Genomic DNA, 22,779 nt, shown 5'->3' with positions numbered 1-22,779 from the left:
GAAAAATGTCAAGCATCCAGGAAGGTTGAAACAATTGTACACTGAACACCCATATCCGTATCATCTGGAATCTATGAGGAACATCGTGCAATATTTGCTTTAACTCATATCCATCCCTTTTTCCATTCTTCCATCCAAATCCATCCTTTCATCTCTCTATCCCTCCACCCGTTCATCTGTTTGTTTTTTTTTTTTTTTTTTGCGGTACGCGGGCCTCCCACTGCTGTGGCCTCTCCCGCTGTGGAGCACAGGCTCCGGACGCACAGGCTCAGAGGCCATGGCTCACGGGCCCAGCCGCTCCGCGGCACGCGGGATCTTCCCGGACCGGGGCACGAACACGCGTCCCCTGCATCGACAGGCGGACTCTCAACCACTGCGCCACCAGGGAAGCCCCGTTCATCTGTCTTTTGATGCATTTTTGAGGCTCACGAACGTGAGGACTCAGTCAAATGACACTCTTTTCCCTCCTCCTTCTCCCTGACAGTAACAGGCCTTGCTGCACTCACACTCACACTCACACACACACCCCCACCCCATGTAAAACCCTCATCGGCACACACCTCACATGCTTCACCCATGTTCTCCAATTCATGCATGTCCTCTCCTTACACATATTGACATGAATTCACATATGCAAACATCACACATAATCACCTGTGCACACACACACATAAAGACACACACACACACACACAGTGCCCACATGTGCATTTGTGGCAGACTTTTGATATCTGTAAAAGGAGCATCCAGAGACCTAGAATCCTCAGACCTGTGACCCTCGGGTAGCCCGTGCCAGGCCCTGGTTTACTCCTCCAGCCTTCGCTTCCGGCAAGTGTCAGGGGCTCCCCTGCAGCTCCCCGCCCCACATGTCTCACCTTTTCCACTTTTCCCACAGTCTTCTCCCTCACCTCCCAGCCACATCCCACAGAGAAAACCTCCCACAAAAGTTCCTTCTGGAGTGTTAACCACCTCTGGGTACAAAGCCCACCAGACTGCCGCTCCAGGAGGGCAGGGACAGTGTTGGCTTGTTCACACCACATCCCCGGCACATAGCACCCAGCAGGCCCTGTGGTCGGTTGAAAAAGGAACAAAAGCGGCAGAGCTTTGCATCCCATGGGCAGCCTCAGGGGCATACGCGTCACACATGCTCACCGCCATGCACACACAACACATTCTGCATGCATCCGTGCTCACATGTACATCGTGTGTGTGTCTGCGTTCATGCACACACTTGTCTGCCTGTCTCCATAGTCTCCAGATGGAGTCAATTCCAGGACCTGAGTCCTTTCCTAAAGCCTTGGTCGCCTAAGACCACTGTGAGCACATCTGCTGGAGTGTGAGGTCCAGATATGGCCCCATGACCATGCGCTCCTGAGCTTGGCCCTGTGCATCTGCATGGCAGAGGTTAAGAGTACCAGCTCTGGGCTTCCCTGGTGGCGCAGTGGTTGAGAGTCTGCCTGCCGATGCAGGGGACACAGGCTCGTGCCCCGGTCCGCGAGGATCCCACATGCCGCGGAGCGGCTGGGCCCGTGAGCCATGGCCGCTGAGCCTGCGCGTCCGGAGCCTGTGCTCCGCAATGGGAGAGGCCAAAAATAGAGTACCAGCTCTGAGAATTCCCTGGTGGTCCAGTGGTTAGGACTCCACGCTTCCACTGCCGGGGCCCTGGTTCAATCCCTGGTCGGGAAACTAAGATCCCGTAAGCCGCATGGCGTGGCCAAAAAAAAAAAAGAGTACCAGCTCTGGAGTCCGACAAAACCTGGGTTCCATCCTTGCTCTGCTTGTAATCACTTTATATGTTTCACGTATGACTTACGTGAGTGCTACTTCTTGGAGCATGTATTTCCTTATCTGTTAAATGGGAAAATAGTTCCCATCTTAAAAGCGTCTTACAGGAGATGCTCTTAGCAGGGTGCCTGGCGTGTTGTAAGCACTTAAAAATGGTTGCTGTGGATATCATTATTGTTGTTACTTCAGGCCTTTGCCTCAAACTCCCATGCACCCTTTGGGAGGGAGGGCAGCCTTGGTGGGGGGCTGTGTATGGGTGGATGGTGTCTCGTGAATGCCTCTCCCTAGAAGCTCCCCCAATCCCAAGCCCTTATTATCCCACATGCATATTCATAAGGGATAGCTCCAGCCCTGCTCTGTAAATGGGTCAGAAGAAGGAAGTGGAGGTCAGGTCAGAGAGTGAGGCTCAGGGGACAGGAGGCTCAAAGCCAGAGTGCATGTGAGTCCTCACGGACAGGAGGATGGTTAGAGGGATGGGCAAGGATGGGTGGGGGATACTGGGGGCCATGGGGGAGTTTGAGCAGGGGATTGTCCCCATATTACAGATTTGAAAACTGAGGCCCAATGAGATCAGATTAGAGAACCCTTGGGCCGAGTGGCCCAAGAAGCCAGGTCCTGCTTCCTTTGGGATCTGGAGAGTTGAGCATCTGTCTGGGCTGGGTGATGGGCACAGGGGGTTGGACCAATTGACCCCTGTAGGTTTCTCTCAATGGGTGTAGTTTACATGGCATTACATGGTTGGAAGAGCTGTGGTGATCCTGAATCGCAACCCTCCACTGAGGCTCCAAGAGGACGGGTGACTTGCCAGGATCACACAGCTGCTGACAGCAATCTTGCCTTTGGAGGTGTGAGAGATAGAATGATTCTGGTCCCTTGCAAGAGATTCAAGACTGGGAGAAAAGTGGGTGGGCTTGTCAGGATACCAAGGAATGAAGGTTCTTTATCCCCCTCCTCATTTCATCTCCTCACTACTCCCGTGAGACAGCTGGAGCAAAAACGATTATCTCCATTTTACAGATGAGAAGCATGAGGCTGGAAGAGGAGGAAGCACCAGGAGAAGGCTACAGAGTGAGTTGTCTGCAGGGGGTCTGCCCCTCTGTGCAGGGCGATGTTGGGATGTGAGAGCCCAGCTCGCCTCCATCTTGGGCGGGGTGAGGCCAGGACAAGGCAGCACATCACCCTGCTCTGGAAAACTTCAATCTAAAAAATCAGAGGGGGCTGTTTCTCTACACTTGCAGGTATATTAATCCCTCCCTCCTTTCAGATAATTGCCTGTTTCTTAGAATGCTTCCTGGATGCTTGGAACTGCTCTGTGAGGTTAAGTAAGATAACCACTCCCATTTCAGGGTAAGAGAGAATTGATCTCCAGGGCGGCAGAGGGTGTGAGAGGCAGTGACAGAACAAGAGTCTCAGCGAAGTCGTGGGTGTTTTCTACTGGACCAGTTCATGGAAAGGGACGGGTTGAGGGATGGAAAATTCGGCTCTTGGGGCAGCAGTGTCAAGAGGAACTGACCCTGGGGTGGGTGGCTGTGAGAAGGGCTCACTTCAGACTGCTAGGTGGCAGATTGAGGACACTGGCCTTGTGGTAAATGTTCAGGCATTCATTCATTCAGGAAGCATCCACTGCCTTAGTGTGCCAGGCCCTGTGCTGTGCCCAGGGCAGGGGAGGGACCAGCCAGAGGTGAAGCAGACAGCCCTTGGGTGGCTCAAAGTCTCCTGAGGGTCTCCGACTAGGACTGAAGACATCATTGGACAGAAAAAGAGGCTGACTGGGTATTGTCACCTCTGCTTTCAAACAGAGGCAGTGAGATGTCGGGGACAGGCCTTGGGTTCTGAGATCAGGGCCAGATTGGGCGGTCTTCTAGCTCTGCCCTTCTGAGCTGTGTGGCTTTGAGCAGCAATAATAACTGAGCACAAGAGTCATAGCTGATGTTTATTCAGTGCTCAGTTTACGTCTAGCATGTCACTTTACTTCTTTGAACCTGTTTCCTCATCTGTAAAATGGAATGGAGTAGGAGTTAGTCTACTTCTCAGGGTTACTATAGGGCTTGAATGGGACCATGTAGGTGAAAGAGTTTGGTATAAGCTTGAGCTGTGTGGTAACTTTAGTTATTTGTGGGGCTGTAAAGGGGCCCCGTGCTGTAGAAACACAGGGAAGCAGGAGGATATTTATTCCTAATGGAGCCAGGTTGTAGTTTTGGGGGAAGGGTGTTTCTCTTCACCAAAAAGATATGCGATTGTGAGCAAGGCTTTGAAGGGTAGAGAGGGGGATCAAGAGAAGGACTTTCCAGGGGGAGGGTATCCTGTGTGCAAAAGTGTGGAGGAGGGAAAGTGTAGGGTATGTTTGCGGAACAGCCCTGGTACAATGAATGGCTAAGCCTGGCGCCCCATGAATCACCAAGGATGCAGTCAGGTAGGATCTTTGGCCCCGGGGCCAGCTTTGAGGCAAGCAGATTTCCTTCCCTAACATTATCCCATCTACGGCTGAGTGAGGAGCGGGCCGGAGGGTGAACCGAGAGTGATTACAGAGCCCTGCTTCTGGGTCTCTCCCACCTACCTCTAGGGGACGGTCTGGCAGGAATGTGACCCACCCACCCCTTCTGACCTCCTTAGCTGGGGGTCAGGTTCGGGCATCCCTGGAGCGATGAGCCGGGTGGCTCTGGGGAGCATGTGGCCCAAGACAGGAGTCAGTAGAGCTTAAAGAACAGGTGGTTGGAGGGGAGGACAGACGAAAGAGGGGGAGGACAGACGAAAGAGTGCGAGGCGGGGTCTTAGGAGTAACAGGCACAGGGAGCTCACACTTGGCAAGCATCTCCTATGTGTTGTACCAGCCCTTTGAGGTAGGTATCCTCACTTTACAGATGGGGAAACTGAGGCTCAGAGAGGTGAAGTGACTTGCCCATTTCTTTGTCCAGTCATTCATCATTCAACGCTTATGTATTGGGCAGAGGCTCCGTGCCAAGCGCCGAGGAGTCAGGGGTGACCATCTCTTGGCTACTGTCCCCTGCGGTGGGGGTCCGGGGGAAGTGTTGTGAGGTCGCATTGCGACCTCGTCGGCACTCGAACCCAGGTCTCACTATTTCCAAACCATCACTTTGGATACGGACACAAGCCCCGTTGCACGGCTCGCGCGTCCGCTGGAATCCCCGGTACCTCCACTTTCCCTAGGGTCCCACCTGCCGCACCTGGCCCAGGTGAGTCCCGGGAGGTCCCGAGCGCCGCCGGAAGACGGCGAGCGGTTCCGGCAGGTAGGGCGGGGCGGGGCCGGGGCGGGGCTGAGGGCGGGGCCAGCCCGCGACGCCAGGAGCCCGGCCGGATTCCGCGCCCTTCTGCCAGCGCCCAGCGCCCCGCGCCGCCGCCGACATGGGGGCCTGTCTGGGCGCCTGCTCCCTGCTCAGCTGCGTGAGTCCCGCCCTCGGCGCCCGCCCCCGTCGCCTGCCCCTTCTTCGGCCTCGCACTTTTGTCCTGTCTTCTTCCTCCAAATAGTTTCTTCTTTTTCCTTCCTCCAAACTTGTCTTTCTGGGCCCGCATCCCGCCTCCTCGCCCCTCGGGTCGCCCCTCTCACCGACTTCCCCCGCCCCCATCCCGGGCCCGCGGGCGCCGGGGACAGCTGGTGTCCGGGGATCGGGTTACCGCGGGGGCGGGGGTGGGGCGCGTTCGGGCGGGGGAGGAGGTGTCCTGGGCGGGCGCCCCTCCAGGGAACTGGGGAGACTGAGGCCCAGAGCCCGGGGCGGCTGCGGCCCCAGCTGGCTCAGCTTGGAGTCGTCCTGACAGTGCGCCTCTGGTCTCCCTCCCGGACGCTCTCTTTGTGTGGCCTGCCGGTCCCTGTCCCTCTCTGCCGTGTGTCCTTCTCTGTTTCTCTGGCATTCTGTCAGTTGGTCTTTCTGTCCCTACCCGTCTGCCTCAGTTTGTCCATTTGTATGTGTCTGATATCTGTCCGTTCGTTTGTCCGACTGTCTTTGTCCGTCTGAAGCCTCTCCATCTGTCATTGTCTGTCTAGACGGCTCCGTGTCTGTCCGCCGGGGTCTGTCTGCCCGTTCAGTCTGTCAGTCTCTCTGTGTCTTGTCTCTGCTTCGTTCAGTCTGGCTCAGGCTAATTCCTGGGCACTTCCCCAATGAACCCCAGACGCTTGCCCTCTGGGCCCCAGAGCCGAAGTTGGGGGAGGGGAGGAGGCCTCCTTTGCTTTTCTAAGCCGGTCTTGAGTGAGGGGTGCGGGTTACCACCGCCATCGGCCCAGCTCTGGGTGGGAAAACCCGGGAACTGAGGGAGGTTGGGGTGTGTGGGGGAGGGATTACCTGGTCGTCTGCTCGGGGACCTGGGGAGCAGCCAGCAGAGGGGAGGAGCGTCCGCCAGACCCCGGCTGGGAGGCCCCTTCTCTTTTCTCCTTTCCCAGCCCCCTCTCCCTTCCCTCTTCCCTTCATGAAATCTGAGGTTCATTCAGGCAGCCCCCTCCCCCTCTGCCCCACACAAAAGATGAGCAGAGAGGCAGGAGGGGGAGTCTGGTGGCTGCTGAAATCCCAGTTTCCTTTGTCCCTGATTTGTGTGAGTGTGTTAGGATGGGGGTGTAGGAGTGGACAGATATCTGCACAGAGAGGCTGCATAGTGGGTTCCTGGACTCTTGTCCTCCCTGGGCCTCTATTTCCCCATCTGTGAAGGGTGTGTGTGTGTGTGTGTGTGTGTGTGTGTGTGCGCGTGTGCGCACACCTACGGGAGGGGGAATCAAGAGCTGGTCCCTGAGATCCCTGCCTGCCCAGTGAAACCAAGGTTTGGGCTAGGGCTCTGGCCAGAAAGGGTTTGCTTCCTGATGGGGGAGGGAGAGTTTCCTTGGAGTTGACCAGAATTCCATCAGGCTGGGCTATCCTGGGGATGGGGGGAGTGTTGAAGGGAGACCTGCCATTTCTCTGTGTGTCTGTCTCCCTGTCTACCTCCCTCATAATGCTGTTGGGAAGATTTAAAAGTGCCCCGCCCTGTTAGAGTAAGTGCTCCAAATAGGAGGTATTGTTATTATCATCTTAAAAAGGTGGGTGGAGACTTCCCTCTGGAGCCAGTTGCTGGTCTCTGAGTCAGACGCCTACAATGCTGAGTCAGAAGGCACCTGACAGGCCTGCTCCAACCCCCAGTTTACCGATGAGGAGGCTGCAGCCCAGAGAGGTTAGCTGACTTGCCTAAGGTTGCACAGTGAAAGGAGGAGGAACTGCACAGTCAGGATTAAAATCTGATTCCTGGTCTAAGCTTCTGCCCACACCTTCCCTCCCTTCACATCCTGGATGCTGAGGGATAGGGTTGGCACAGAGTGGAATTGGCAGGTTCGCTTAGGAAGTATCTAATATCTGCAAGGGACCTGCCCCTCGGGGCAGGGGCCTCCCCTTGGCGTTCTGACCTCTGACATTTACTGAGTACTTACTGCATGCCAGGTGCTGTGCCGAGCCCTTCACCCCTGCCATCTCATTACGCACCCCACCCGCCAACCCCATGACATAGTTATCCTATTTTACAGATCATGATACGGACAATAGCTGCCGTTTACTGAGTGCTTACTGTAGGCCCAGAGCTCACAGCCCAGAGCTGTCCAGTGGTAGCCCAGGCCCAGCAGTGTAGTGAGCACTTTGTATGTACCCTTTCATTTAATCCTCACAATGACCCCAATGAAGCAGTGAATATTATCCCCATTTCACAGCTGAGGAAGCTGGATCAGAGAGGGAAGATGATTTCCCCACAGCCACACAGTATTAAGTGGTACAGTTGGGCACTACTGGATACCAATAACAACCTGTTTCAATGGACATTGCCCCACAGGAGTGAAGTTCTAAGGGGGGGTTGCCAGGCATCTTTAGAGGGAACATTTTGGCATACATGGGTCGGTGGGGAAGACTTTTGTCCCTCCTGCTGTGACGCATTTGCGTCTGCCTCTTTCTTGGTCAGATGCAAATGCGTCACGGCAGGAAAGGGACAAAAGTCGCTTTCTTGGTCAGCATTTGGACTGGGCTGAAGGTGAGTCCTGGCTGGGAGGAGATGAGATGGACCCACTAGGGATGGGAGTCGCCAGCCAAGCCAGCACATGGTGAGCTGGATGGTCAGCAGATATTTAAGGAGAACCTTCTACAGTCGAGGGAGTGTGAAAGGCCTTTGGCTCAGACCCATTGGTCTTGGTCCTGGCTTGGCCTCTTCTCAGCGGCGTGACTGAGGACCTCTCTCCTTGTCTGTAAAGTGGCGAGAACAACGGCACCTGCCTCTCAGCACGTCAGGAGGGTTCAGTGAGACTTAGTTAGCATGAAGCTGGCGTGCGGCGGCTGCTCTGTAAGCTCCCGCCAGTGGTAACGTGCTGGAGACCACTTTCGAGGAATGGGGAACCTAGTGAAACCCAGGGCTGTCTGATGGGCTCCAAGCCACCTCACTGCCCTGCCCAGAGGCCCATCTTATGGCTGAGGAAACTGAGTCCCACTTGTCTAAGGTCATACTGCCAGCTGGTGGCAGAGTCCAGACAGGGCCCTCTCCTCTTCACACTGCGTGGGGAAAGGAAGTATGCTTTGAGTAGTCTTGGGCTGACCTCTTCTCTCCTGTGTTTGGTCTAGTGCTAGGGTGGCTCGGCCAGTTATGGGGTGCCACGGAACCTCGCAGTGTAAAGACTTGCAGACCCCGGGCTCCTGAGTTCTGAATTCTCCATTCTGAGAGCCTGGCTGGTGCTAAGATTCCCCCGCTCTTATTTCTGGTGCTTTTCCATTGCTGCCTTTCCCCTGAGTGCATTTGTGGAGGGGGTGTTGTAATCTGAGTGTGGGAACAGTTTGTAGTCTGCCTTGGCCTTTCACATTGCATCACAAGCATAGCCTGTGTTGCTGTCAGTCTAGTGGCTTTCATCTTTCCAGCCTCTATAACATTCCATGGAGTCAGTGGGCCACCGCTGTCCCCTGGTGTTGGGCAATGAGGTCATCTGCAGTTTCCTGATAGTCTAATAAGCTCATACAACCTAAAGCTTCGTGCCTGTTTTAGTTTTTTTCTGAATTTAACATTTCTATTTTTTGATAATGAAAATCAACTTTAAATAATTTATATTTAACTATATTTAGTTGTATATGCCCATTTAAGTGTTCCCAGCACATCTGCTCCATTCAGCAGAGAGATGCCTCTTAGGGATCATGATGTACCATGATGTACCACGATGTAATGATGGATATTTAGTTATTTTCAGCTTTCCCCTATTATTTTCCTCGTGGGAAGTGTCACAGTGGACTTCCCTGTGTACATGTGTGCGCACGTGTCTGCCTTTACTCCCGTGGGCTGGTATTTCTATAGGAAGAGGTTGTGGTAGGAGTGATCCCCAGAGGTGGAGTGGGGATAAGAATGTATGAACAACTCCAAGGAGGCTCCAGAAGCAGGGGCGGGGGCTGTGTGTATTGTTCTCTCCCTGACCTGGTCTCTCTGGCTACCAGCCAGGCCCTTGGAAATCCTGAGGTTTCAAGTATCAGGAATACCTGGATTCTGATCTCCAAAAACCACAGTGAGTTGAAAGGCCAGGCTCCCTGACTGCACTGTGCAGCTTTTCTTGTGTCTCAAATGTCTCAAATTGAAATGGTATCAAGCCAGAGCCGGACCCTGACCTGGGTACTTGGGCACTTGGTTCCTGAGATCATACCTGTTGGCCTCCCTTGGTTTTCTTGGGCACTGGACGGATTGTTTTCATCGCTGGGCTGTTTTGAAATTTAATGAGTGCCATCAGTGACTTAGCAGGCCCTGGTGCAGACAGACTTGAACTTGAATCCCAGCTCCTTAGCTCACTTGCTGTGTGACCTTGGCCGCATCACCTCTCTGAGTCTCAGTTCCCCACTTGTAAATGGGAAGTTACAACACACTTCACAGTGTCCGTGAGGCTTAATCTAGACAAAGCCCTTATCATAGTGTCTGGGACAAGTAACTCGTCATAAAGGGAAGCTATTACTGTTATTACTTGAATCTCAGCACTGCTGTTCGCTTACTGTGTGACTTCTGGCAAGTTTCTTAATCTCTCTGATCTCAGAATGCTCTTTACGGTTTACAAAACACTTCTTCTGGCATTTGCTTATCTCCTCACCGCCCCCGCCCTCCTCCAAGGTAGCCATGAACAGGAGTCAGGATTGGGGTGGGGTTTGCAAGATACAACCAGAAATTGCTGGATGATTTGGACCATGAGGGAGAATTTCATTCGGCATTCACTTAGCAACTGTGCTGTTACTTGGCTTTGTGGGTGAGAGAGATGGGTAAGAAGGAGCATTCTCAGGGGCATTTCCAGTCTGGGGGAGAGGTGTGGGGGATACGGGAGGGCAGCTGCCCCTCAAGCAGAGTGTGCTCTACCCCTTGTGACCAGTCCAGAAAGCAGGGGACGGGGCCTCCGAGGAGCAAGGGGCCCTTTTTCAGCCTGCTCTCCACAAAGCTGGTCACTCAGCATAAGGCTGTTCCTGTCCCTCCGGCTTTGAGAGGTGATGCCCAATGGCAATGGATGCCCATTGCTCGTGGGATGAACACGAGGATCCTGCACATGGCTGCCGGGCTCTGCCAGCCTGGCCGACCTCACCGCTCGCTTGCTTATGAAGCTTTGGCCATAGGGACTTCTTTCCATTCCTCCAACGCTCAGCTCCTGTCCGCCCCAGAGCTGCCTCAGGCTCCGTTCCCTCTGTCTGGAACACTCGTTCTTCCCCTTGGTCAGGAGAGTGAATCCTCATTGTTCAGCTCTCAGCTTAAGTGTCACTTCTTCCAGGAAGTAACCCACTACCCCCAATCTAAACTAGGCCCCCGCCGGTCACTCTCATGGCAGCACGTATGTTTTCTTCTTCACACTTACCATGACGGGTGTAATGACTTGCTGAGTATCTTTCCTGCCCTTGGAAGCTCCAGGATGGCAGAGCCTGTGTCTTTCTTGCCCTCCAGACTCTTAAATACCTGAATGAGGAATCAGGGCTGTTTGGGGGAAGAGAAACAGTGAACCAGATGTATCTGGATGTGGGCCCACTTCCTCCAAGGCTGGGCTGTAGAACTGGCTCCCAAGGGATGAGTCTACAGCTACGAAAGGTGTGGCATCACCAGCCCCTAAGTGATTTCAGCCAGCCCTAGGGAGGGAGGGGCTGACGGAGGGCAGAGGAGCTGGAGACAGAAAGGGCTGGACGCCTCTGCTGTCCCAAACTGGTGCAGCCCCAGAGCGGGAAGTCACAGCCACCCACATTCTTCATTCCATTCATTCAACAGATGTTGATTTATCAGCGCTTGCTCTTTTTGAGGTCTTAACATACGTCTGGTATGATGCCAGACGCTTTACATTTGTTCAGCAGATAGTCACTGAGCTCCCGATGACGTGCCAGGCACAGTTCCCACCCCTGGGAATACCATGGTGAACAAAACAGACAAAACCCCTTGCCCTGGTGGGGCTTGCACGCTAGCAATGAGAGGCCGGCAACACGAGTAAACTGTGAAGCCAATCAGGTGGTAGTAAGTCCTACAGAGAAAGATAAAGCAGGGAAGGGACAAAGGGAGCCTGAGTGAGTTACAGTTTTTTTTGGTCGTGCTGCGAGGCTTGCAGGATCTTAGTTCCCCGACCAGGGATTGAACCCGGGCCGTCGGCAGTGAAAGCACGGAGTCCTAACCACTGGACCGCCAGGGAATTCCCAGAGAGTTACACTTTAAAATCCCTACAGGACTTCCCTGGCGGTCCAGTGGTTAAGACTCTGTGCTTCCACTGCAGGGGGTGCGGGTTAGATCCCTGGTCGGGAACTAAGATCCTGCGTGCTGCGCAGCGCTGCCAAAACAATAAAAATTTAAAAATAAAATAAAATCCCTACAGTATTTCATTCTTAGAACTGCTATGTGAGAAGCAGGTACTGTTAGGATTCCCGTTATATGGAAGAGGAAACTGAGGTTCAGAGAGCTTGAGTGAGCTGTATAAGGGCACATAGCTAGTCAGTGAAAGAGCTGGCCTTCTGGATTTTTTTTTTCCACTCTGCCTCCTCCTACATAAGAAGCACTGTGACCCCAGCTCTCTCGCCGAAGCCACAGGAACACCTGAGATAGATCCAGGTTTGAATCTGGGTTCCGTTGCTTACAGGCTGTGTGTCCTTGTGGGACCCAGCCTCTTCCAGCCTTGGTTTCCTTGGCCTCTCCCTTGGGCTTGAAAGTTAGATGGGGTGACATCTGGGGAAGAGGTGTCCCTTCGTGGTGTGGCACAGGCAGTCTCTGCGTAGGTTTGGAGGTATTGAGCGGGCAGCGGGCAGTGGGTGGATGCTGCGTGCTTGGGCGGGGAAGGGGAGAGGAGACCGGAGAGTAAGGTGCCATCCTGGCCTCCCCGCAGGCGTCCTGCCTCTGCGGCTCTGCCCCCTGCATCCTGTGCAGCTGCTGCCCCTGCAGCCACAGCTCCACACTGAGCCGCCTCATCTTCGCGGCCTTCCTCTTCCTGGGGGTGCTGGTGTCCGTCATCATGCTGAGTCCCAGTGTGGAGAGCCAGCTCTACAAGGTGAGCCACCTGCGGGACCTGGCCTCTGGCAAAGGCTCAGCTACCAGGGGGCCCGGGCTTGGGGGCCCAGCTGATCAAGAGGTGGGCAGGAATGCCAGCGCACCGATGATCCAACCTTGACGATGGAGGGTCGTTTCTTCATATTGGGAGGAGGGTTTGAGCCTTATTGTTTCTCATAAGCCTTGGTCCCCTTGGGAAGTCTCATGAATCATTATCGCCATCCCTGCCAGGCACTGGCCCAGGGTAAGCTCTCCCCACTTTAATGCATGAGCCCAGTTTGAGGGTCCTAAGTCTTCCCTTCATCTCAGTGTTTCATAGCCAGTGGGATAGTTAGGCCAGAGGTTCTGACATACTAGTGTGTACAGAGCATGCATTCCCTGGGAAGTGTGCCAGTCATGCAGAATCTCAGACCCTGCCTTAGAGACTCTAGTTCTGTAGGAGAGGGGAACCTCCGGGGATTCTGATGTAGCTGGTGGGCGAGAGCACTTTGGGAAATCCTGCCCTGGACCGTGCCATGCCTTCTGTTTGTCCCTGGGGGGCTCACTCATAGGGCTTCAGCCGCAGAGGTGGGTGGGAATGGAGATGGGCCATGGGTGGAAGTGGGAGGCTCGGGTGGCCCTCCTGGGAGAGCCTCCTGCCTGGCGGCCTGGGCAGAGTCAGCCCGGGTTCTGGGTGGGGTGGGGTCTTCCAGCTGCTCTGTCTGTCTCCACAGCTGCCCTGGGTGTGTGAGGAGGTGGCCGGGTCCCCCGTCGTCCTGCAGGGCCACATCGACTGTGGCTCCCTGCTCGGCCACCGTGCCGTCTACCGTATGTGCTTCGCTATGGCGGCCTTCTTCTTCCTCTTCTCCCTGCTCATGATCTGCGTGCGCAGCAGCCGGGACCCCAGGGCTGCCATCCAGAATGGGTGAGGAGGGGTCCCACCTGCACCCTGGGCCCCTCCCGCTGTGGTTTTCCCTATCCTCGGCCTGTCTCCAGCAATCTCCAGACCCTAACCCTCCGACTCAGGGGCCGCTGAAGCCAGGAGGGCACAGCACAGAGGTCGGCTCATCTAGTAGTTCCCATTTCTCAGATGAGGAAGCAAAGCTCAGGAAAGGCAACAGCATCCCTAGGGCCGCACACCAGTTTAGTGACACAGTTGGGGTTAGAGCCCAGGTGACCGTCCTCACCCATCATTGGTCCTTCCCTCTGCCCCTCGGGGCTTTTTCCAGGGCCAGGACAGATTTTCTGTGCCTGTCAGACCATCAGGAAGTCTCTCTCACCTCTCCCAGTACCTGCTCTTCAGGGTTGGGGTTCTGGGGGTCCAGCCTTCTTCTCTCCCCCTACTCAGCTTTCTTGTCTGTCCTCCCCCTTTCCCCACCATAGGTTTTGGTTCTTTAAATTCCTGGTTTTCGTGGGCATCACCGTGGGCGCCTTCTACATCCCTGACGGCTCCTTCTCCAACAGTAGGTGGCCCTGCTGGGGAGGGATGGGGGCTACCAAGGGTGAGCGTGCTGGCCCCCAGCACACAGACCCCAGACTACTGGCTGGGTCCTTGCCTCCCACCCAGGAGAACAGGACTCTGGTGCTTGGCCACATGGCCTTTGGGCAACTCGGGGTTGGGGGGACCCCCTTTGACCCCGACCCACACCCTGACACAAGGCATCTCTGTGCGTGGCCAGGGGCTCCTGAGGGCGGGGACTTTGCTGCTTCTCAGTGTCCCCAGTACAGGGTGTGGCACAAATGACTGTTGAATGTATAAAAGTGAGCGTGAGAAGAGACCCAGACCCAGGGGCTGCTGCGCCATGGCTGGACCCCCTTGCCTCCCTCCCCTCTGCCTGCCTAGTCTGGTTCTACTTTGGTGTCGTGGGCTCCTTCGTCTTCCTCCTCATCCAGCTGTTGCTGTTCATCGACTTTGCGCACTCCTGGAACCAGCGGTGGGTGAACAAGGCTGAGAAGAGCGACTCCCGCGCCTGGTATGCAGGTCAGTGCCACCCAATGGCCTCGTGAGGGGGCTGGGCTACCTGAGGAGTTGGGGCGGGGGGGTGGTCCCTGAAGCTGGAAAACGGCCTGGAGGGCATCTCGAGCTGCCTCCTAAGGGCAGGACCTGAGCCGTCCGTGTCACGTGGAGGGAAGGGTGTGTGGCAGGGGCCCGCTGACCCGGGGTGGCTGAGGTGGGGTCAGATGAGAGCTGCACTGGAGAGTTCAGAGGGATCTGGTTGAGCCAGCCCTGCAGAGCGAGCCACGAATGACACCTGGTCATTGAAACCCCAGTGGCAGAACGGGTCCCTTTTCAGTTCTTCTGAATTGATCAAGAAGAAAGGCACTCTTCAGGGTTGATTTGATTTTCACACCTCCCTGATCACCAGGCATCTAGTTCACTTTTTGAGAGATTGTTCTCTATTCATTGTCTTTTTTTTTGGCTGCGTTGGGTCTTTGTTGCCGCGTGCGGGCTTTCTCTAGTTGCGGCGAGTGGGGGCTACTCTTCATTGCAGTGTGTGGGCTTCTCATGGCGTGGCTTCTCTTGTTTTTGTTTTTGTTTTTTCTTTGCGGTACACGGGCCTCTCACTGTTGTGGCCTCTCCCGTTGCGGAGCACAGGCTCCGGACGCGCAGGCTCAGCGGCCATGGCTCACGGGCCCAGCCGCTCCGCGGCATGTGGGATCCTCCCGGACTGGGGCACGAACCCGTGTCCCCTGCATCAGCAGGCGGACCCTCAACCACTGCGCCACCAGGGAAGTCCCCTCTATTCGTTGTCTTTATTTTTATGGTGACCTTTTTTACGGCAAGTGAATCATTTTAGTTCAGGGTGGGGCAGGAGCTCACAAAGCCTGGGTGAGGGACGGAAGTTTTTTTGTTTTTAATAAATTTATTTATTTTAAATCTTTTTGGCCGCGCTGGGTCTTCGTTGCTGCGCGCGGGCTTTGTCTAGTTGCGGTGAGTGGCGGCTGCTCTTCGTTGCGGTGCGCGGGCTTCTCACTGTGGTGGCTTCTCTTGTTGCGGAGCACGGGCTCTAGGCGCGCGGGCTTCAGTAGTTGTGGTGCACGGGCTCAGTAGTTGTGGCTCGCGGACTCTAGGGCGCAGGCTCATAGTTGTGGTGCACAGGCTTAGTTGCATGTGGGATCTTCCCGGACCAGGCCTCGAACTGTGTCCCCTGCATTAGCAGGTGGATTCTTAACCACTGCGCCACCAGGGAAGCCCCCAGGGACTGAAGTTTAGTAGACACTCCTTGGAGGAGGAAGTTGGGGCCTGAGACCCAGTGCACTGCTCGACAAGGGATGGGGGTCCTTGCACCTCTTGACCCACCTGCCGCTGCCCCTCCCTCCCAGGCCTCTTCTTCTTCACCCTCCTCTTCTACGCGCTGTCAGTCGTGGCCGTGGCACTACTGTTCATCTACTACACCCAGCCTGGCGCCTGCTACGAGGGCAAGATCTTCATCAGCCTCAACCTCATTTTCTGTTTCTGCGTATCCATAGTCGCTGTCCTGCCCAAGGTCCAGGTGAGCCTGCCTGTCTCTGCCCAGCCTGAAACCAGGCTCCTCAGTGTGTGGGACTTCTTGTAGGAACCTTGGGGTCCTGGGGCCAGGACTGTCAGTCACAGAGGCTTGGGCCAAGAGTGTGGACTCCCAAGTCAGCCTCCCTGGGTCAGAGTCTTGACTCTCGCATTTATATGCTGGCTGTCTTTGGGAAAGTGCCTTAACCTCTCTGTGCCTCTTCCGTCTCAAATGTAAAATGGGAATAATAACACTATTTGGAGTTATTCTCAAGATTGAGACCATGTTTATAAACACTTAGAACAGTGCCTGGCATATAGATATTAGAACAATGAACACTTAGAACAGTGCCTGGCATATCCATCAGACATTGGCTATTGTTATCATTATTTTGATGTCATCATTTTTTTCATGCAAATCAGGAGAACATTAGGAAGGGTCACCGAGTGATGATTCCTAGACACCTCAAGAAGTGGTGTTAGAAGGTGCAATTCCACAGTTTCCAATCCCAGACTATCTGGGATGATGGGTGGGAGCTCCCAAGGTAATCACTTGTTCTTCAGAAGAATCCAGTGGTATTTCACAGTTTGGGATATCAGCCCACCAGGTGTTTCAGAGGTAGCTTAGATAGTCTTTGGGGGTCCTTAGCAGAAAGGTTGGGAATCTCCCTTCTGGCCAGAGCTTCCATTTCCCAGTAAGAAAACGGAAGCCCAGAGAGGGTGATGCCTCTGTTCCAGGTCACACAGAAATCAGTATTCATTCAGCAAATACCTCTTGAGCATCCACTGTGTACCAGGCACTCTTCTAGATGTTGGGGATACAGCTGTGAGGAAGAGGAGGAATAATAATAGCTAACAGTTAATGACATCTGTCATGTTATTAGTCCTTGCACCATCATCATCCCCGCTTTCCAGATGAGGAAACAGAGGCTTAAAGGAGTAAAGAGACTTGCCTAAGGTCACACGGCTAGTAAGGGGTGGAGCTGGGATCTGAACCCAGGCAGACTGGCTCCAGAGACGGTGCTCCTAATCATAGAGTTCAGATTCATATTTTCAAGCATGTCTGTGTGGTGAGGAGTGGGGAAGAACAACCGACAGGAGATGAGGCCAGCTGAAGTAATTTTGGAGAATAAGTGCTATGTGGAAAATAAAAGAGGGTATGGGCTGAAAGGGAGGTGGGCAGGCAGGGCCGGGGTCTGCTGCAGTCAGGGTTTTCAGAGCCTTTTGCGGGGGTCCTGTTTGAGCTGAAGCCTGAATATAAAGACACTGCTGGTGCAGAGATGTGGGGGAGGAATATGTCAGGGAGAGGGCAGGGCGAGTGCAAAGACCCTGAGGTTGGAGAGGATTTGGCAGGTTCCACGGACAGAGAGGTGACCACCATGTTTGGGGAGTAGTCAGCAGGGAGGGCTGTCGGATGAAGATGCAGATGGGGTAAACGAAGGAGGGCTTTAATTCAGAGTGTGAAGATGTGCTGCCCTTGAAGGGTTCTCAGCTGGGGAACAAGTCGGGTAATCTGTTAAGAGAAAAAATCAGGACTCTACCTTTGGGTGGGCGAGGTGGCAGTGGGTGGCCCGGGTGGTATGTTTTCCCAAAGGGTGTGGGGTGGGATGGCCCTAGGGTGGTGGGGGTTTCTGAGGTCCCCCGGTCGGGCGTGGCTGGGCTGGGTGGGGGGGGGGGTGTACCCAGGTTTGGCAGGAGTCACACTGTGGGCTGCCCTTGCCAGGATGCCCAGCCCAACTCGGGTCTGCTGCAGGCCTCGGTCATCACGCTCTACACCATGTTTGTCACCTGGTTGGCCTTATCCAACGTCCCCGGTGAGTAGAGGCCTGGGTTCCAGGTGGCCTGGTCTTCCTCCTGGGCTGGGGACCCTCAAAGATGACGGGGACATTCCCAGCCCATTCCAAGACTTAGTCCTTCGGGGAGGTGGGAGGACCCCATCTGTTCCTGGAGCTGTGTCTGGTGTTTGGTCTGCTGCGTGCTGTCGCCGGGACTTGAGCAGTTGGTTGTGTGTCTGTCTGTCCCTTGGCTGTCCATCTGAGCCCATTCTCCGGGCTCCCTGGCTACAGACCTGGCCTGCGTGGGCTCAGGGTGACCATGCTCCCCTCCCCAGACCGGACATGCAACCCCACCCTGCTGACCCACGTGGACAATGGGACGGTCCTGGCAGGCCCCGAGGGCTATGAGACCCAGTGGTGGGACGCACCGAGCATCGTGGGTCTCATCGTCTTCATCCTGTGCACCCTCTTCATCAGGTAGGGTGGGGGGCTGGGTTCTGGGAAGGAATCATGATTGGGAGCCCTGAGGCCCAAGTGACGGGTGGATGTGGGCGCTGGGACACCAAGCTGGAAGGCGCCTCCACAGGCAGCACACCCAGCCCCGGCACTGTGCTGGCGGGGAAACTGAGCCCCTCAGAGGGCACAGAGTGACTGGGCAGCGGAGGTGGGGCTGAGCCCTGCCTCCTGGCCCAAGACCTCTCCTGAGCCCGGGTTGCCATGTGCCCAGCTCAGCCGGGTGCAGGCAGCTGTGGTGCCAGGGCCGGAGCCTGGGCTGGGGCCAGCGGGTCCAGGCTCCATCACTCACACCTGTGTGTGGCCGCTTCCCCTTTCCAAGCTTCAGCGTCCTTTTCAGTTACAGGATGATAACCTCTAATGCCCAGGGTGGCTTGTGACCCCACAGTGTCCCTTGAGAAAAAGCAGCTCATTCTTAAGATCACATGTGCTCTTAAGAGCACATTCTTGAAGGGGTCTTAGCAAGTGCTTATCAGCGTGGGCTTGAGCCTGGCACCCTGGGCAAGTCTCTCAACCTTTCTGTGCTTCAGTTTCCTTATCTGTAAAACAGGAATAAAAATACTACTTACTGCATTGGATTGTTGAAGAGTTATGAGGAGTTAATATGTACAAGGCGCTTAGAAAAGAACTTGGCGAGCAGTAGGTGCCAAATAAGTGTTTGCCATTAGTGCAAAGAACTATTAATATTTGCACAGCTGGGTGGCTGGGAGTGGCTGTTTTGTGTCACCAGACGGTAATATCAAGTATACTTGTTGTTGACACTGGCAGACTCAGGTATTGCCTCCCTGCGGCCTGGCATTTCTCCAGGTGCCACTTTGTGTGTCTGCACCTCCGCCCTGATCTTTTCTCCCCCAGTCACCCTTCCTGGGCAGCGCCCGTTTGCCTGTAAGCAGCACACCTGCTTCTAGGCTCCTGGGCTAGAACATTTTGAGGCTGTTTCACATTTCGTTTTGTTTTCACCTTTTTCAAAACATTTTCTCCTAGTGGAGTTGGGGCAGTTCACAAACATCTCTCTTCTTTGTCCTCTCCTTTGATTTCTCTTCCAACCCGGAAGGGCCCACGTCACCTCCATCTTACAGATGAGGAGACTGAGACTTGGTGAGGAGCAGCCACTTGTCCGAGGCCATGAGCGCACAGTGGCCGTGGTGCTGGAGCTCACTTCCCTGCCCCCGAGCTCTGTCCCTCCCCATCCCCAGCGTGGGCGCAGAGCTGTGCTTCCTGATGCTTCTAATACACCTCCCTGGCCTTCAGTCACTGGGCTGCACCTTGGAGAGCCCACAGATCCCATCTGTTCTTAGCACAGTTCTTAAAACCCAGGAAGCAAGGAAGCATAAACAGCCATGAGGGCAGGGACCACTGATGATCGCTGTTGCCCCCAGCTGGATGGCCCAGATCTAGGCTCATGTGCACTAGATATCAGCACAGTATTTGGTGATTGGGGTCAACTGAAGCTCAGCAAGGGGTGATTTTTCAATTTGATGGAATGGGCTGGAATCCAGGCCTTTGTTCACTTTTTTCAGGATACAAGTTGGATCTTCAAAATTGTATATGTGTCTCAAACTATTAAATGTAGTTAAAAACATCAAGACCTCATTGTAGAAAAGCAATGACAGAAATCATTACTATTATTCTCTCTTTATTACAAACATAGAGAAAGGGGAGGCAGTGGGTAATGCTACTTAGCTAAAATGAATAAAAGGTAAACAAATGTACCAGCAAATGAGCATTCTTATGAATATTTTTAATGAATGTAGTACCTGGTACGATCCTTTGCGGTACTAAGTTCTCAACACGTGTTTGTGGAGATGGCAAATAAACAACCAAAATAACAGGGGCCGCTTATCTGGTTTCTACTCTGTGCCAGGCACAGTGCTGGGCCTTCAAACACCATTACTGCATTTAATCCTCCCAGCAACCCTATAAGGGAGGTACTGTTATCTCTGAATTTACAGACGAGGAATCAGAGGCTCAGAGAGGTTAAGTGTCTTGCCCAAGGTCACACAGGGAGTAGGGGTAGAGTTGAGAGTCAAGGCAGTTTGTTAACTCCAGGGCCCAGGGCCTAACGTCCAGGCCGCCGGCTCCCGAGGCTCTGGGACCCTGGTGCCCATGGTCATCATGGCCAATGCCGTGGTGCGTGAGGCCTCCTGGCACTGCCCACCCACCCACCTCAGTGGTGACGGCCTGACAGCCACACGCACATCCTCCCCTCGCCTCCCCCAGTCTGCGCTCCTCGGACCACCGGCAGGTAAACAGCCTGATGCAGACGGAGGAGTGCCCGCCTGTGCTGGAGGCCACGCAGCAGCAGCAGGTGGCGGACTGCGAGGGCCGGGCCTTCGACAACGAGCAGGACAGCGTCACCTACAGCTACTCCTTCTTCCACTTCTGCCTGGTGCTCGCCTCTCTGCATGTCATGATGACGCTCACCAACTGGTACAGGTGTGTGGACGGAACCGCAATGTCCGCAGTGCGCGTGCCACTTCCCTTCCCCTCCAGCCCTGCACTGGAGTTTAAGACTTGGGCATGGAGGTGTCTCTCTAGGACCCTCCAGGGAGCCTGCCTCATCAGTGCCCCGGTTTCCCTGCCAGTGCCTAGTCCACGCAGTAGCTGGTACCTTCGCTAAGTGCTGAGAAGTGGGAATCACGGGAGGTGAGGCTGGGCCTGTGCAGGGCAGACCAGGTTTACAGATCAGGGTGGTGATTTGGGTTATGGGGTCAGATTTGGGATTCATGGTTTGAGGGTTAGGAGTAGGGTGTGGGGTCAGAATCAAAGTCACAGGGTCAAGAATAGGAGTCCTGAAGTCGAGAGTTGGGATTGGGGCCATATAAAGTAACAAATTTGGTCATTTGGTTAAAATTGGGGTTACAAGTCCAGAAAGCCAGGATTGAAGTGACCAGGTCAAGGAGCTAAGATCAGAGTAACTAGGTTAGCGGCCAGAACTGGGGTCACAGGGCCAAGGGTCAAAATTGAGGTCAGAGATATCAGAACTGTGGTCATAGGGTCAAGGATGGGGTTATGGGATTGAAGGTCAGAGTCAACGTTAGAGGTCAGGACTAAAGTTAGGAGCTTCTGGGTCCCAAAGTCAGGGACCAGGAGTGCGGTCACGGAATTAGGATCACAAGGTTAGTGACCAGAATCAGGTCACAATATTATGCCTAGGACTTGGGTCAAGGTTGGAATTGAGGTCAGGGTCAGGTCTATGGTACAAGGCCATGAGCTCTATGTAGGGTCTTAAGGCCAAGTGTCAAAAATATCAAAGGGCTTCCCTGGTGGTGCAAGGTCAAGAGTCTGCCTGCCGATGCAGGGTACACGGGTTCATGCCCCGGTCCGGGAAGATCCCACATGCCGTGGGGCGGCTGGGCCCGTGAGCCATGGCCGCTGAGCCTGCGCATCCGGAGCCTGTGCTCCACAGCGGGAGAGGCCACAACAGTGAGAGGCCCGCGTTTCGCAAAAAAATAAATAAATAAATAAAAATCAGAGATGGGGCTAGAGTTTACAGGGTAAGAGCCAGAGGTGAAGTCAGGGGTTGCAACTGGATCCTAAGGTCGGGGCCGGGACTGAGGTCACAGCGTCAGGGCCAGGCTCACTGGGATGATGGTGTGTTCCAGACCCGGTGAGACCCGGAAGATGATCAGCACGTGGACCGCCGTGTGGGTGAAGATCTGTGCCAGCTGGGCAGGGCTGCTTCTCTACCTGTGGACCCTGGTAGCCCCCCTCCTCCTGCCCAACCGTGATTTCAGCTGAGGCGGCTCCCTGCGGCCAGCCCACCTGGTGCTTCGGGGCTCAGTGACAGCAGGCTGAGCGCCCGCCGCGCCTCCGGGACGTGCCTCTGAGCTGGGCCCCTCTGTTCTTAGTGCCTTCAGGGAGGAGGAGCATCAGGCCCCTCCCTCCCGCTGCCCCCCCACGCCCACCATGGAGCTGCCTCCTCCTTCCCCTCACCCCCATTCGCCCACTCTTGCCCTCTTGGGAAAAAAGGGCCCCTTGTTCTAAGGCTCCCCAGGAGAGGGTCCTGAAGGAGAGAAACACTGAGAGCTGCTCAGAAAGCAGGAGTGCTCACCGCGATGGGGTGCCCAGCACTGGGGCCCAGGTATTCCTGACCATGTACTCCAGGACACCCCGTCCCCTTCCTGGGCTCCGTGCCTTACTGAGTCTCTAAGACTCTGCCAATAAAGAAGCCGGTGTGTGTGCCTCCCATGTCTGTGCCCTTCCCCCTTGGCACAGGCCCCATCCCGTCTGGGCCCAGTGCAGGGGCTGGGAACAGAATGTCAGGGCAGAGGGGGCTGAAGGGTCAGACCATGAGGGGCCTTGAAGGTCAGACAGAGGGGCCCTGGCTCTGTCCTCTGGGCTATGGAGAGCCTGCAGGCTGGGGCTATAGAGGAAGGAGGGGCTTTAGCAAAAGGGAGCCTGGGGGTCAGAAAAGGGGGCCCTGGAGCAGTGTCCATATGCGGGGTGATGAGGCCAGAGTCGGGGTGGAGAGGGGGCTCACGTGGGGAGGCTGAGAGGCTGGTCTTCGGGCCATCTTACCAGCGCCCATCCTGAGGTCCTGCCCACCTCTGACCTGCCTCTAGGGTCCTCCTGAAGAACTTGTCACCACCCTCCACTTCTCCCTGCTGTAGACGCTGGCCCCGGCTCTGTCCCCAGGGTGTGGTGGGGAAGAGCATGTGCCCTAAAGTCAGCCAAGCTGCCTGGATCCGCTGAACTGCAAGAGCCATGGGGCTCCTGTGGGGCTCCGGGCAAGTCTTCCCCGCTGGGCCCTGGCTCCTCATTCAGCAG

The 22,779-nt window shown here is 55.1% G+C and overlaps 1 protein-coding gene across 1 annotated transcript; it reads left to right on the top strand.

The window, feature by feature from the left end:
• The first annotated feature begins 4,997 nt into the window (after positions 1-4,997).
• SERINC2 (serine incorporator 2) lies at positions 4,998-22,200 on the top strand. Its single transcript, XM_004266549.1, has 10 exons — positions 4,998-5,187; positions 12,095-12,256; positions 12,969-13,159; positions 13,618-13,697; positions 14,078-14,215; positions 15,559-15,728; positions 17,445-17,535; positions 17,832-17,973; positions 20,230-20,445; positions 21,615-22,200. The coding sequence occupies exons 1-10, from the start codon at positions 5,149-5,151 to the stop codon at positions 21,748-21,750; spliced, it is 1,365 nt and encodes a 454-aa protein (XP_004266597.1). The 5' UTR covers positions 4,998-5,148; the 3' UTR covers positions 21,751-22,200.
• The last annotated feature ends 579 nt before the right edge of the window (positions 22,201-22,779 follow it).

The sequence above is a fragment of the Orcinus orca genome, chromosome 1 (assembly GCF_937001465.1).
Source record: "Orcinus orca chromosome 1, mOrcOrc1.1, whole genome shotgun sequence".
NCBI classification, from domain to species: Eukaryota; Metazoa; Chordata; class Mammalia; order Artiodactyla; family Delphinidae; genus Orcinus; species Orcinus orca.
The sequence above is the reverse complement of the archived record's forward strand: the minus strand, read 5'-3'. Positions and strand labels throughout refer to the sequence as shown.

Coding starts and splice junctions, on each gene's coding strand:
- SERINC2 (XM_004266549.1), top strand. CDS start 5,149: ATGGGGGCCTGTCTGGGCGCCTGCTCCCTGCTCAGCTGC. Junction 12,257..12,968: donor TGGAGAGCCAGCTCTACAAG/GTGAGCCACCTG, acceptor CTGTCTCCACAG/CTGCCCTGGGTGTGTGAGGA. Junction 17,536..17,831: donor GGCCTTATCCAACGTCCCCG/GTGAGTAGAGGC, acceptor TCCCCTCCCCAG/ACCGGACATGCAACCCCACC.